Source organism: Trachurus japonicus, chromosome 4 (assembly GCF_045865225.1).
Source record: "Trachurus japonicus isolate A0001 chromosome 4, Traja_1.0".
Taxonomy (NCBI): Eukaryota; Metazoa; Chordata; class Actinopteri; order Carangiformes; family Carangidae; genus Trachurus; species Trachurus japonicus.
In genome coordinates, this window is record NC_140910.1 from 14651592 (window position 1) to 14665488 (window position 13897).

Consider the following 13897-nt stretch of genomic DNA (forward strand, 5'->3'; position numbering starts at 1 on the left):
CCAAAAACACATTATGCAGCAATAAGATTAATAACAGGGAAAGTTGTCCCACCCAGGCAGGGGGAACAAAACAAATAGCCAGAATGTTTGAACTGTAGCACAAATTCTTGTCCCGAAAACTGCCAAGACAAATAATCACGTTTCAAGAACCATATTCAGAGCAAGCTTACACAGACCACTATCAACTTTCATCTACAAAGTCCTGGAACTGAAAGTCTTCATGAGCAGCCAATACCGGTGCTGAAAATGATCAATCTGTGTCCATATTTCTAATATCTGAGTGGATCGGAGCTGACTTACTTTTAGCTACAGCTCATGTGCCGCACCGCAAAAATCACAGGATTTTTTTTTCATTTTACTGGCGACAGAGATGGTAAGCCATCAAGTACAGGAAATGACATGCATTGCTTCTCTTATGAAATGTGGTTACTTTTTAATTAGTGGCGTGTCATCCTGCTGCCAGCGTTGGTGTTTCTCTGTTTGGGACTGTTCAAGTCGACTACATTTAAGATGGGTTCTAATTACACCCAGGTCTATTCAGATTACTTCTGACTATCCTCAAGTCCCTTCCCATATATTTCCTTCACGATTACCCTTGTGTAGACATCTACCTGACATGCACCAAAAAATATATGTTGATCACAGAGTTTAGCTGCACTTGTCTTCTACTAGCAGTGAGCAGCTGTGGGCTCTGTGCCTTGCTTAATGGGCCTTTGAAGTTGAACTGCTGATGGAGGGAAAATCATATCTCATTCACTTCCTGCCTTTCACATTTTAACATTTTTTCCCAGGCTGTTCTCTGGTCACAAGTTTTTTGGCCCGCTGCTGCGTCTTGCTGGACACGGGTCTAACAGAGCCTCTATTCTTCGGCACCTTCCGCCATCATCCTGTTATCCCACTGCTAGAATCAGCTGTCAATACAAAACCTGCTTCAATCTATTCACATACAGATCATCATTGTATCTTTAAGCTACCCTCTGCCAAGCACTGTCATTCAGACAGTATATGTCTGAATTACAAAGTCGCTGAATATACATGTTGTGCCTCTGCACATAGTGGAGGATACAGGCAATAACTATCCAGGCCCCAGAAGTGCTATATCAATGAATATAGAACAACCACAGAGCGCAGTGTAAAGTCCTTATAGCCTCCCTGGCTCCTCCTGGGGATACAGCAAGTATATATATGATACTATATGATAATGGAAGTGAACCAAGTGAGATAATGTGGCATGCACATGCATGTCTATGTGTTTCAATGAATCCATGCAGCTTAGAGGAGGAGGGGGGGGTTAGCTTTCTTACACTTTCATATAGTTCAGATAGAATCATCTGCAAAGGTGAAAGAGACAGAAGGAGAAAAGATGGGAGAGAAATAGAGAGGAAATGAAGGAGATCAAGACAGGGAAATGGGGAAAGGGGGGTGGGGGCAAAAGAGAGAGAGAGGGAGTAAAAGAAAAACGCAGAAGAGGCTGAAAGGAAGGGTAGGAAGGCATGAGATTACTGTTACAGCTCAATTAATGCCGGGACATGAGATGACCCAGCCACTGATAATGACAGAGCGCACGTTAGAGAAAGAGACAGAGGAGGGGAGAAAGGCAATAGCTGTGATCTCGACAGGATGTTAGGAGGAAGCTGGAGGGGGGAGAAGGAGGAGGAGGAGGAGGAGGAGGAGGAGAGGAAATAAGAGCAGATACTGTTAAATCTATTCATGATTCATTATTTCTCACTGCGACTCAAAGCTGCCCTCCCTCCCTTGATGTCTCTCTCTCTCTCTCTCTCTCTCTCTCTTCCTACCCCTCTATTTCTCCAGCTGCCCTCCCCCTTCTTTCTTTCCTCTTCCCTCCATTGCTTTTCTTTTCTTGGCTCTCATTTTCATCTCCATCTCTCTATCCCCCCCCTCCCCCCCATCTGTTCTGAGGTCTTTATCTGTCTCTTCTAAGGCTCCATCCTTCCTGTTTACCCTCTTCTCTTTCATCCGTTCAATTAATCTCTATCTCCTCTTTTCCTCTCATCCCTGCTCTCACACTTTTTCCAGCCCCCCCTCCCCATTTCTTAGTTTTTTCTCTCTTAACTGCCTTTTTTTCCCTCCACCCTGCTCTCTTTTTTCTTGCGGTCTCTTATATCTTCAGAGTCCTCATCTTTTTAAATGATCTTTCTTCCTTTTTTCAAACTATCCCACTCACTTTACCATCCCCTCTCTCCCTTTGTGACGCCCTCTTTTCCTCAGCCTCTCTTTTCGTGCTTTCCTTACACCATTTCTTTTTTTCCATCTCTCTATTTGATATCCTTTTTTATATCAGTTCCTTCATTTTATATTGTATCATACTATCTCCCTACCTTCTTTTTTTATTCTATTTCTGTCAATTTCCGCTTCTCTGTTTCCCTTTCTATCTGTGATACTGTAAGTTCTCTTTTACTATCTGCCTCATATGTCTCTCTCTGACTTTCCTACTTCCACTCAACCCTTTATACCAACCGTCTTGGGGTTTTTTCGCCCCACATATGCTCTTTTCTCCCTGTTGCTCAAACATCTGTTTTATTTCCCTATACCTTTCCTCTCTCATATTCCCTCTGCTCACTCTTCTCATATCCTTATTCACTGGTTCCTGACATAAGGCTTCTCCTTTTTCATTTATTTCTCTCTTTTTGACTCTCATTCCCCTGACTGTACATCTTTGGTCTCCTTCTGTCATCCTCACAACCTATTCCTTCCCTCTCTTCCTATTTTCCACACTCTCCCCCCCTTGGCTTCCCTCCTCCACCTCTCTCCATCTCTCAGAGGTGCAGCCAGCACCCCAGTCCATTTCTTCTTTTTGGCGACAAGAGCTGACAGTCCAACTCTGCCTCGCTTTGTTGCCAGCTCTCTCTCTCTCTCCCTTCCTCTCTTCTTCTCTGTTTTCTCCCTGCATTTCACTTTCTTTTCTTCTTTATCTCTGTTCCCTTTCTACCTTTCCAGTGCCGGGTGATAGTCTCTCTTCTTGGAGTTAAAGAACAAATTTTACTGCATTTTTCTTCGTTATCCCAACTAAATTTAAAATGGATCGCATTTTAGTAGCATATTAGAATTTCTGGCAATTTAATCTAACTACTCACTTTTTTTTGTAGCGAAGGCATTTACATATTGTTGTTGCTTAATTTATTTTGAGTGTTATTATCTAAATGTTAAATTCCCCTGTTGATGACCAATGAAGCACTACCTATCATCAACTGTTGTGTGACATTATAAACAGTGAAAACAGCAAAATACAGCAGCACGACTTCAGTCAAATAGCTGTGTTAATACCAAGAGTCCCTGTAGTTTGGTTCAACTTTTTTTAAGGATGAAAACATTAGGTTGTAATACGACAAATACTCCGCTCAGTTCCTTTCCTTCTCTCTTTCTAATTGTGTCTGTTTGTCTCTCACCCTCTCTTTGTGATTATAGCTCCATCATTAGATATGTCTGCTGTGTGGTTTAGGATTTGATCTATAACAACTGTCAGTTTTGCGCATGTGTTATGCTTTTGTGTGCAACAATTTAAACATAAATTCTCCTGTCCTAAAAAGTGGCTCATATCTTCAGTCTGAGTCCACAGCTAAATTTGGAATTTAGAAGAAGACAAAAAACACTATAGGAGCAGAGAGAACCGCTTTCGACAATTTTTGTTTCAAACATAACATTATCGTCTAGTCTAAGGCAGAAAAAAAGTGAAAGTGAGGGCAGTCCAGAGCTGCAAGAGCTATGCTGATATGTTCCTGAGTCATCTGCATATTCCGTCCTCTTTTAAGGTGCACTGCAACTTTTTGCAAGCTACATGTTACGTAACCTTTTCCACATATAATGCTTCATCTTGAATCACATCATGTCTTGCAAACATTGACGGTGCCTTATCTCAGTCACACACAATAACCTCACCTACCGACAGATGCAGCGTCAGATAGTGCAATTGCAATTATTTGCTTTTCCATTCACAAATATGAACCTGATAAAGTTTAAATCAAATTTTGGATTTTATTCAGAATGGCTGTATGACAACAATGATGCATCTTGCTCATAGTCCTGGATGACTGATTCATAGTTGGTTGTGGTATATTGTTTTATGTAGTTTTGTTGTATTAGCCTGAAGCTGTTGCTTTATTCCTTATCATAAATTATGTGCAAATACTCTGTTGCAAGAACTAGGAGCACTTCGACTTCAAGCACAGGACTTAACTTCAGCCAGCGCTGGAGTCTGGAGTAAGTATATACACTGCACTCTGTATTTGGACAGAAACTCACTGTTTGATGTGTCTGTGCTATAATTACCTTGATAGCTAAATGACACAATGATTATGAGGTTAAAGTGCAGAGTGCAGAGGCATTCATTTGAAGGCGTTTTAAGAGATTGTTTCAAACAATGAGCTGCTTTCTAAATGTGTATCTTGGGCATGTTGGGAGCTCATTGTGAAACGTAAAAAAAAAAAAAAAATCCCCTCTCGCCTTACATGACAGAGTCAACTGAGAGCAACAGAGAGGGAGTTAGCATGACAGATAAAGAGAGGGAGCAAGAGACAGAGAGGAAGAGAGAGTCACCTGAAAGGCGCGCCATTCAACTGGATAATGACTCTGTCTATCTGCATGGAGGTCTGTCAGCGCAGCCAAACAGATCTCACGTCTGTCTGCCTTTTGTCTGAATTTCTGTCTGGATATTTATCTGAGTGTGTGCCTGTCTTTCTGTCTTCCTTTCCCGCAGTGTGACCCAGACAGCGAATTAGCAGCAAGTGTGGAGACGCTGACATCTGAGTACACACACTGCTCATCACACATGTTTTCATTCAAGAAAACTGGATCGCAGTGAGAACGGGGATGATACACAAGTCACATTGACTTCCTTGGGCATTTTACCAACAAGTCCTAATAATCGATGCTGAGGATAATAGCTATACCTTGTGGACATCTAGTGTCAGGTAAACTCAGTCTGTCACCAGCGGACCTGTAAAACATACATTGACCACCATTGCAGGATAGACACTGACAATTGTATCAGTCTGTGAACAGCCCCTCCTCTATGTACACACACTGTATTAAAGCATGATCATGCAAGGGGAAAGGTTGCTGTTGATTTTCCCTGCAGAGAATAGGGCTGGCAAAGCTGCTTGTCAATATCAACCGCCCCTGCAAGTGGATAATGTTAATGTTAATTCTTTAACTCTGACTATGAATGTTCGCTCCCTCAGTGCACATGAATATTGAAAAAATTGTTTCAAAAGGGCTCGTGCTGAGAAGGCACAATGACAGCGTGAACCAGAGGTATTAGCAAAACAGAGCACCTAGAAACAAAGTTGAACAGTTGAACTAGTGTGATAAGCTATAAATATTCTATTCATTTAGAGCATTTCCAGGCGACAAGTGGTGCTGCTGCTGTGGCAGGTGAAGCAGCAACAGAAGCTCAGGAAAGGATAGCAGCTAATGAAGAGAGAGAGAGGGAGAGATGTAGGAGAGGAGGAGGGGAACTGCTGCCAACATGCTGCTGTGGGAACAGCGAGGACTGAAGCAACAGGTAAGATTGACAGCAAAACAAAACAAGGTAGAACCTCACCACCAACATCACTGGAGTGGATGAGGGGCTCAATTAGGAAAATATTGTCATTTATCCATAATTCCTATGTCTGACTGTGCTATATACAGTAGTCACTACAGTTGACCAATTGTCACATCACTTGTTTCTTCTCTCAGCCACATAGACAATGCTTGATTTACTCGATAATACAAACTCTGAGGTCCACATATAACCATTTAATCAATAGAGACACAAAACCTTAAAAAAGGTTGACCACTCTGCTTATTTTTTCTGACTCTATGCTACGGAGTACAACTGAAATAAACTTGAGAAACTTACTAAAAGTAATAAAATCAGCCATCTATTGCTCACTGTTGTAATTCAGTTATTATTAGTCGACCAAAAAGAAGAAAGAAAAGCTCAAGTCCTTGTTATTGTTATTAATCATTCTGTTTCTGATGTTACATGTAAAGGTTTATTTTTTTCCTGCTCTCATCATCTTACGACAGACATGTACGCTGAAATTAAACCTGCTTCATCCTCCTAATATAGTGGACATTAAGTGACCAGAAATATAGAAATGTGTGTATGATCTGATACAGTGCCAGACAGCCACTCTGGGCTAAATACTATTGTGTGAATACAAAACATAAAAGAGGACAGCATCAAGAAAATGTAGCGCAACCCACTTGCACATAATGACACACTGGCGTACAATGTTTGTGTGCGTAAAATAACACGTTCACCTCCTCCTGCCTACTCATTAAATGCAACTTCTGCACACAAAGTGAGACACACACAAGCTCCACATACACCAGCACCAGTTTGTCAATGTGCAGAAGGAAAACAAAAAAAAAACACAGAACGGTCTTTCTTACCTGCTTGTGCATCTCAATATTGAGACCGTAGGACATTTCATAGTACTGTGGAGACAAAAACAGATGACAGAGCTTCCTTAACATTTTATACGCAGCACACATTAACATTCAATATCTCCCGTTGAACATCTGTTGCTCTGTGTAGCTGCATATGCTGCTGTTTGTCACTGTGGTTCTAATGAAAGAAAGAAACTTGGAAGTGAGAAGATCGGAGAGAGAACGTGCATGTGTGTGTGTGCATGCGTGTGTGTGAGAGAGAGAGCATAATGCAGCAAGTTTGTGTGTGTCTGTATAGATAATGAGGTATTTATGTCTTGGTGTGAGTTATGTGCGATCACTGTCTCAGCATGTGTGTGTGTCTGTGTGGGTGTGGGGGGTTTTAACACTTAGATTGGTGTCTATGCACGGCTGCCAAATGAGCATGTGTGTATGTGTGTGTTTACTGAATTTTGTGTTTTCTGCCTCTGTTTTCATGTGTCTGTGTAGCCTATGTGTGTTGTATATTTGGTGGCCATCAGAATAATGAGCCAAACTCTGTGAATGTTAGCCAAGATGGCAGTGCACTGTGAGTCTGTGCAACACATGGGGCAAACAATGTATAAGCTCGTCTCGTACCTGGTACAATCTATCAGGCTGCTAAGGGAAAAAAAGCACAGAAAACACAGGACAGAGCTGGAATGCTACAACAAATAGGCCGGACCACATCTGGAGGTGATCTGGCTCGTGTTGTGACCAGACCTGAGTCAGGTGTAAATGCAATCTGCAAAGTGTGACCACAATTGTACGGAAGACGACGTCGACCACCCACAAGTTCAAAAAGTCACTTCACTCTGCCTCTTATGGCTAATTGCCAAACTCTACACACACTCCTTTTCCCTGGCAAAGGAAAACTAATTACACTCCATAAAAGAGGATTGGACTTTGCTTGACCTGGGACAAACCATTTAGCACAGCTTCAGTCATCAGATGTTACTATCAAGATTAGAGTTGAAGCAATTAGTTGATTAATCAATCAGGCTATCAGCAATTAAATGTATTGATTTTAAGCAAAACTGATGGGTTGTAGTGAAGTGTGTAAGTTTACATCATTCTATGCTGTTTTCATAAGTTCACAGTTTGTATGACTGATAAAACACTGTTGGTCTGACAAAACAAACTGCGGACATCAGCTTGGGCTTGTAACTCGGAGCAAGGGGCACTTCTTTCACTACTTTTTGACACTTTGTGTCAATTAATGATGGAATAATCAACAGATCAATTTGAAAATAATCATAAGTTGCAGTACGAATCCACAAAATGTACTCACATTACATGTAGCCGCTATTAAGAGGTTCAGCAACACAGTGTATTTATGTCAAACATGTCATGTTGCAGTTTGAATGTGTCTGTTTTTGTTTCTCTGTGACACCAGTACATCAGACATACCCGTCTGAGTGTGTGTATGTGTGTGTGTGCTTGTTAAATACCTTATACTACGATCTCTGTGTGTTCTTCCTAAATGTGTTGCTCCCTCTCTCCTGCACGTGTGGGAGTGTGTGTGTGTGTGTGTGTGTGTGTGTGTGTGTGTGTCAGTAATGTGCTGTAATGCTGTTGGTGGCGAGTAGCAAACAGACAGTGAGGATCCGTCATGCTGACAAAGGCAGCCTCTGCCGCCGGATGAGCAACGCTCTGACTGATGAGAGCGAGACACGACTCTCTTCTTCTCTGTATTCTCTTGCTCATTTTCACTCTATCGCTCTCTTCCCTCTCTCCATTTATTCCCCACCTCATTCGGTCCCTCCCTCTCACTCCTATCTCTATCTTTCAGAGGTTGTCAGTCTGTCTTTTCTCTCTTTCAGTCTTCTCTCTGGTTATTCCCTTCCTTCTTTTTCCTGCTGTCAGACGTTCTTTCACTCTCCATTTCAGATAATCTTTCTATTTCCTGTCACCTTTTACTCACTTGCTATCCTTGTCTTTCTCTCACCATGTATATACTTTTATCTAAATTAAAATTCACTTTTTTGGCAAGAACATTATTAGGTACAGAACTGCAAGATCACACTGTACAACTTTTACACTATGAGTATAATATCTCAGAATTAAAAAGCAGAACACTATACATACTGAACAGCAGCGCTGTGCTACACACTACAGTGACATTATTACACTCCAGTCCCATATAGGGCAAAAAATTAGGTGAATAAATGAGTGCAGTCTATTCATTAAAAGAAGTATATTTCTGGCGAGAGGTTCTTTTACAATTAAATGTAATGTTGTTGTGAGAAGTGAAAATGAAAAAAGATAAAATAAGAACAAAAAGGCAGAGGACTTTAAAGGAGCTGGATACAGTTTCATGTGTTGTTTCACTGGTTTGCCCCTCAGGCTGCGACATGCTCTGACACATTTTGGTGCTTCAGTGGCAATGTGAGTTTTTCTTCCCCCAGAGTACATTTATATATTAAAATGTGGCTAATAAAAAGTGTGTCTTCCTTGTCATTTGAGTTTCAGTTGAGAAAACTGAACCAGAAGAAAAGACCTGGGTCATTTTAGAACATTTGACCAAACCAAAAATAAAATGTAAATAAAGTTTCCACCCCCTATACGATCCTGTCATTTTGCAATCAAGTGACCAACCAACTGACAGTGTGGATACAGTATATTCCATCGTTGGCCAGCTGAACATCACATGACTCACATGGGTTAGTTTCCCCTCTGGCGGGAGCTCTTTCAGAGAATTGGTGTAAACAGTTTCTGTTAAGGGGGACACTTATAGTGTTGGTAACAGTGCATTTCAAGCGCTCAATTCACTGAGACCACCTGTCATGGTGCGTTTCAAGTCTGTACTGTGGTTTCATGTGTAAACACAAAGCACCTCGGGTTTGCTTCGCCATTTGCCATTGTATTTTAGCTCTACTGTAGACAGACCACAAGCCATTACACTGGACCGCTTGAAAAAACATTTATTCTATATATAAGCAAAAAGCTAAATATTTATATCTAATCCTTTTCTGTTAGTCCACTTTAATAGGACTGAGCTTGATTAGTTTCAAAGATTAGTCTGCTCTATCATCAGATGCATTGAGTCCTGCAGTTGGTATCAGAAAGGAAACACTTGGATCAGTGCCCCTCCTGGCCCCGCACCTCTAGTGGCAGCGTGAATTAGTACTGTTTGTTTGTCAGGAGCAATAACACAGAGTGACATTTTCAAGGTGTTGTTGAAGGAGGTCTGAGTGGAGGGAATAATTACTAACTATTGAGAATGGAAGAAAGTAATTCACGTTACCTCTGTATAAACCACCACTGTAGTTTTTCTCTTGTGCCAAAACCTAACCTATCTATCTATCTATCTATCTATCTATCTATCTATCTATCTATCTATCTATCTATCTATCTATCTATCTATCTATCTATCTATCTATCTATCTGTGTTGCCATGTGTCTCTGTTGACACTTTCTTGATCTGTCTGTTCTTTGTCACCTCCTTCCTCTGGTGCATTCTCTCTTACACTATCCTGTCAACACCTTTTCTGGCTTTCTTGCCAATTATCTTATCTTTATTTCTCTTTTTTTTAACCTTCCCTCTCAAACTCCCTCTCTCCTCTCCCCTTTGCTCTCTCTCTTTTATTTCTCCCTGTTTTATCTACCTGCTGTATCATTTTCATTTGTGTCCCTTACTCTCATTCTCACTCCTCTTAGTCATTTCTATCAATCATCTTCTCCTTCTTCTTCTCCCCATCTCCCTCTCTCGTTATTGTCATTTTCTACTTGGCTCCCTCGATTTGTACATTTATTCTCTCTTGTCCTTGTCAAGTGGCATATCTATATTTTCTCCTTTTTCTCTCCTTGTCCAGCTAATGTCCACCATGTACTCTCTCTCTTACACACACAGATACACACAATACACAAACAATATGCTTTCATGCACACAAAAACTCACGCAATCTTGGAATCTTTCACATGTTAAAATGAAGGCATACTTCACACAAGTATCCACACACCTGTGAAAATACATACACATGTATTAAAGCACTCACTCACAAACATACTTGAGCTAGCTCTTTGTGTTTCCATGTCTGCCTCTTCTCCAGCCCTCTCAACATGAAAGACATGTGACATTTCTCTTTGTTCTCCCTCTTTCTCTCCCTCTCTCCCTCCATCTCTCATCAGCCTCTCTCCTCGCCCTTCCATCATTACACCTCTCCAGTCCACGGCCCTCCCCGTCTTTTTAACTCAATTCCTGTCTGTCTCTCCTTATTAATTCTCCCTCCATCTCTCCCATCAGCCTCTCCACCTCTCTGTCATTACTCTCTGTTTCTCTTTTTCACTCGCTCCTCTTTCACTCGCTCCTCTTTTCATTTAGTATCTCACTTTTGCCCACTACACTGACAGCTGAGTGCCAAAACCAGGGCCCTAGCATTTGAATACAACCTTGCAAGAACATAGCTCACTTCAGCAGCTCTCCACTCTGGACTAAAATGAAGCGGCCGACTGTACATAACCAGCGCAACATTACGGACAGGAATGTAATAAAGGTATGATGAGAACGCTTCTCTGTAAAGCCTGAGGGAAAGCAAGTAGGAGTATGAGTTGGCAACGAGAAAAGCTAAGGAGCCTTGATGCTGCCACTGTGGATTTTTGAGATTCAGTGGACAGTGGAAAGGTGCTGACTTCACTTCTGTCAAGTTTCATTGCGACTGTTTAATTAAAAATGTAATTCAGGGACGTATTTCCTCCACTATCTCAGGTGATGGTGGAATGTTGGCATACTGTGCACTGGACTTCCTTGGTCATGGTAACAGTAGTAAGTAATAAACACATAGTTAAGGTGATAAATAAAAGAAACACCACTGACTATTGGTTTTACAGAGGAAACCAACAGCAGTCTTTTGTGTCAAAGTCTTGTGTGTTTTGTCAACCCATCCTTGCACTCCGACCTCATGACACAGAACATAAACATTTAACAAACAGGATATACCACCCTTTAATGTGGATGTTAGCAGATGTGAGTGTAATTTATGTGTTTTGTATATATCTCCAGTAGACATCCATAAATGGAGATTATAAAAGTCAATATAATTAATATAAAACAATAAAAGGCCAATAAATGCTGACAAATACATCAATAACGACTAAAAAAGATCAGATTTTTGTCTACATGATCGGTTGTTACATTTATTATGTCTTTATACAGTGTTAATCAGATGCTATTATATGATTTGCTGCTTATTCCCACTGATTCAACACAACCCAAAAGTAGTGAAGTGAATAGATTTTGCTTTACCTCCACCTTTAAAAATCTCCTAGTTCTTTTGCTTTTGATATTTTAAGCTTGAAATGCATTTTATTTGACTAAGCTCTCCTATTCACTGCACTAAATGCCCCTCATCGTGCTGCCACTAGAGAACTGCAACACTAGTGCTGATGACAATATGAGATTGCAATGGTTTATTGGTCCCCACAGGATGATTTCCTCTATGCTGACTTCTATGCCTTAAAGTGTCACCTTCAGGACAGCCCAGAACAATTCTGAAGGTTTTGAATTTCAGGCTTTAAACCTTAGTTTAGAGTTATTCAGACATTCACTGTCAGGCAGAAAGCAGGATTACAATATCATGAAGAAAACATGATGAAACATGAAGCTGAAAGCTGACCAAGAGATACAAGCTACTGAGTGAGATATGACATCACTCATACAGTGTGAGAAAAGTTGCACTAGCTAAGACATTTGCTCTTTTTACTATGCAACCGATTCAGATTAGACCAGTTTCCTTCTGAAGAGGCAGAAAAGAGAAGACTAAGTGAGTGAAATGTAGTAACAGTTGTCCTGTGGGTGTAGGCGAGACAGTAGTTAAGTGACTATTGTGCTATTTTTGCAGTCTGTACAGCACTCTAGTGACAGCGCTCTATGGGAGTCTGGTCTATGTTTGTGGTCAAATTGTGCTCTGTGGTCTGTGAATGTGTAATGATGTGTGTACTATTACAGTACACGGCTGCATTACAAAATATTTCATATGAGAAATGGCCATGAAGAATAGTGTCAAATTAATTTATTCCTGGTATTGTTGCGTATTTAAAGATTTTTTATATAGCCTACCAATGTCAGCCACAGCACATTTCTATAAATTACGTAATACATGATGTCCACACAGGGCTCAGTGATAATTCAATAGTATTGTTTACCTACTTGCAGTGGAATTGAGTCAATATCAAATTACATAATTTTTTGACCAATCTTTTCATATTTTTTCTTCTCTATAGAGAATATTCAGTAAATAACCGATTCAGATTGAATTTGACTAAGTTCCTGTTATCATTTATCAGTGTTACACAAGAAAGACGAATGTGAAAAAGTACCTGTCAGCTGCAGCACTTCAATTTTTAAATCAATGAACATTTGTATCATGTGTAAAATTGTTCTTTACAAAATCTAATTGTGTGCTTTTCAAAACTTTGACGAGACTAACTGTATATGTGCCACTCTATTTGTAAGAAAAGCTTTTGCTGCATGTGATGGTGGGGAATAAAATCTCTGGAGCTTCAAATTGTTTCAGTTCCCAGTGTACTGTATCTAAAAAAAATTTCAAACAACGCACGCACAGATACTACGAGGCTACATCTCACTCACTGCCATTATCAGTGCTCCGTTTTTTTGACTGCTTTTGGCTCTTAATGTCAGTTCAGCTAGCGGGTTACTTTAGATAAATGAGGTTGCAGTGTAGTTCTTGTTTATCTGATCGCACTGTAACGTTCCACTTCTCTGAACATACCCCATATCTAATGTCTATCTGCCACTAATAACATACACACTGACTGTCATCATCAGGGCAAGACAGGCAAAAAGCATTCCTGCATTTCTCTCAACGAGCTGCTCTCTCTCTGTCCCCCTCTCTCTCTCCCTCTGTCTTTCTGTTTCTTTCATCCTTTACTCTCGTGTTTCCCTCCTCCTTTCCACTCTTCCATTCTTCAGGGAGTGTTTGCTCTTTCGTTCCCCCCTCCCTCCCTCCACCCGCCTGGTGTTGAGAGAGTGTCAGACGACAGTGCCAGACTCTCTCTCTCTCTCTCTCTCTCCCTCCCTCCCTCTATCTCCTACATGCATTCAGCGAAGAACGCTGGCAGACTTTAAAATGAGATTTAGGAAGTGGGTCTAATCCAAGGTGATTTATCTAAATGGGACATTCATGTGTGCATGTGCAACTCTGCGCTCAGGCATGTGTGGCTTCATACAGTACCATGCTCATAGCTCATTTATATGTGTGTGAGCTGCTAACATGTGTGTTTGGAGCATGTGTTTACTCCTGCATGTTTTATTTGTGTGTGTGTGTGTGTGTGTGTGTGTGTGTGTGTGTGTGTGTGTGTGTGTGTGTGTGTGTGTGTGTGTGTGTGTGTGTGTGTGTGTGTGTGTGTATAGTTCCTCTATGTGTGTGTGTAAAAACCTTAACCAAAGCATTGTTCATTGATGTCTCTTAGGTGAGCTTGTCTCTTTCATCTGCCCGCCCACACACACACACACACACACACC

At 40.9% G+C, this 13897-nt stretch overlaps 1 protein-coding gene across 4 annotated transcripts in view; it reads right to left on the minus strand.

The window, feature by feature from the left end:
• The window catches only part of tle2b (TLE family member 2, transcriptional corepressor b), a 77394-nt gene that overhangs the window by 43380 nt on the left and 20117 nt on the right, over nt 1–13897 (minus strand). For all 4 annotated transcript variants that reach the window (XM_085774202.1, XM_085774206.1, XM_085774203.1 and 1 more), the window contains exon 4: nt 6400–6444. In XM_085774202.1, coding sequence (XP_085630328.1) covers nt 6400–6444 — 45 coding nt within the window. The remainder of the gene's footprint in view (nt 1–6399; nt 6445–13897) is intronic.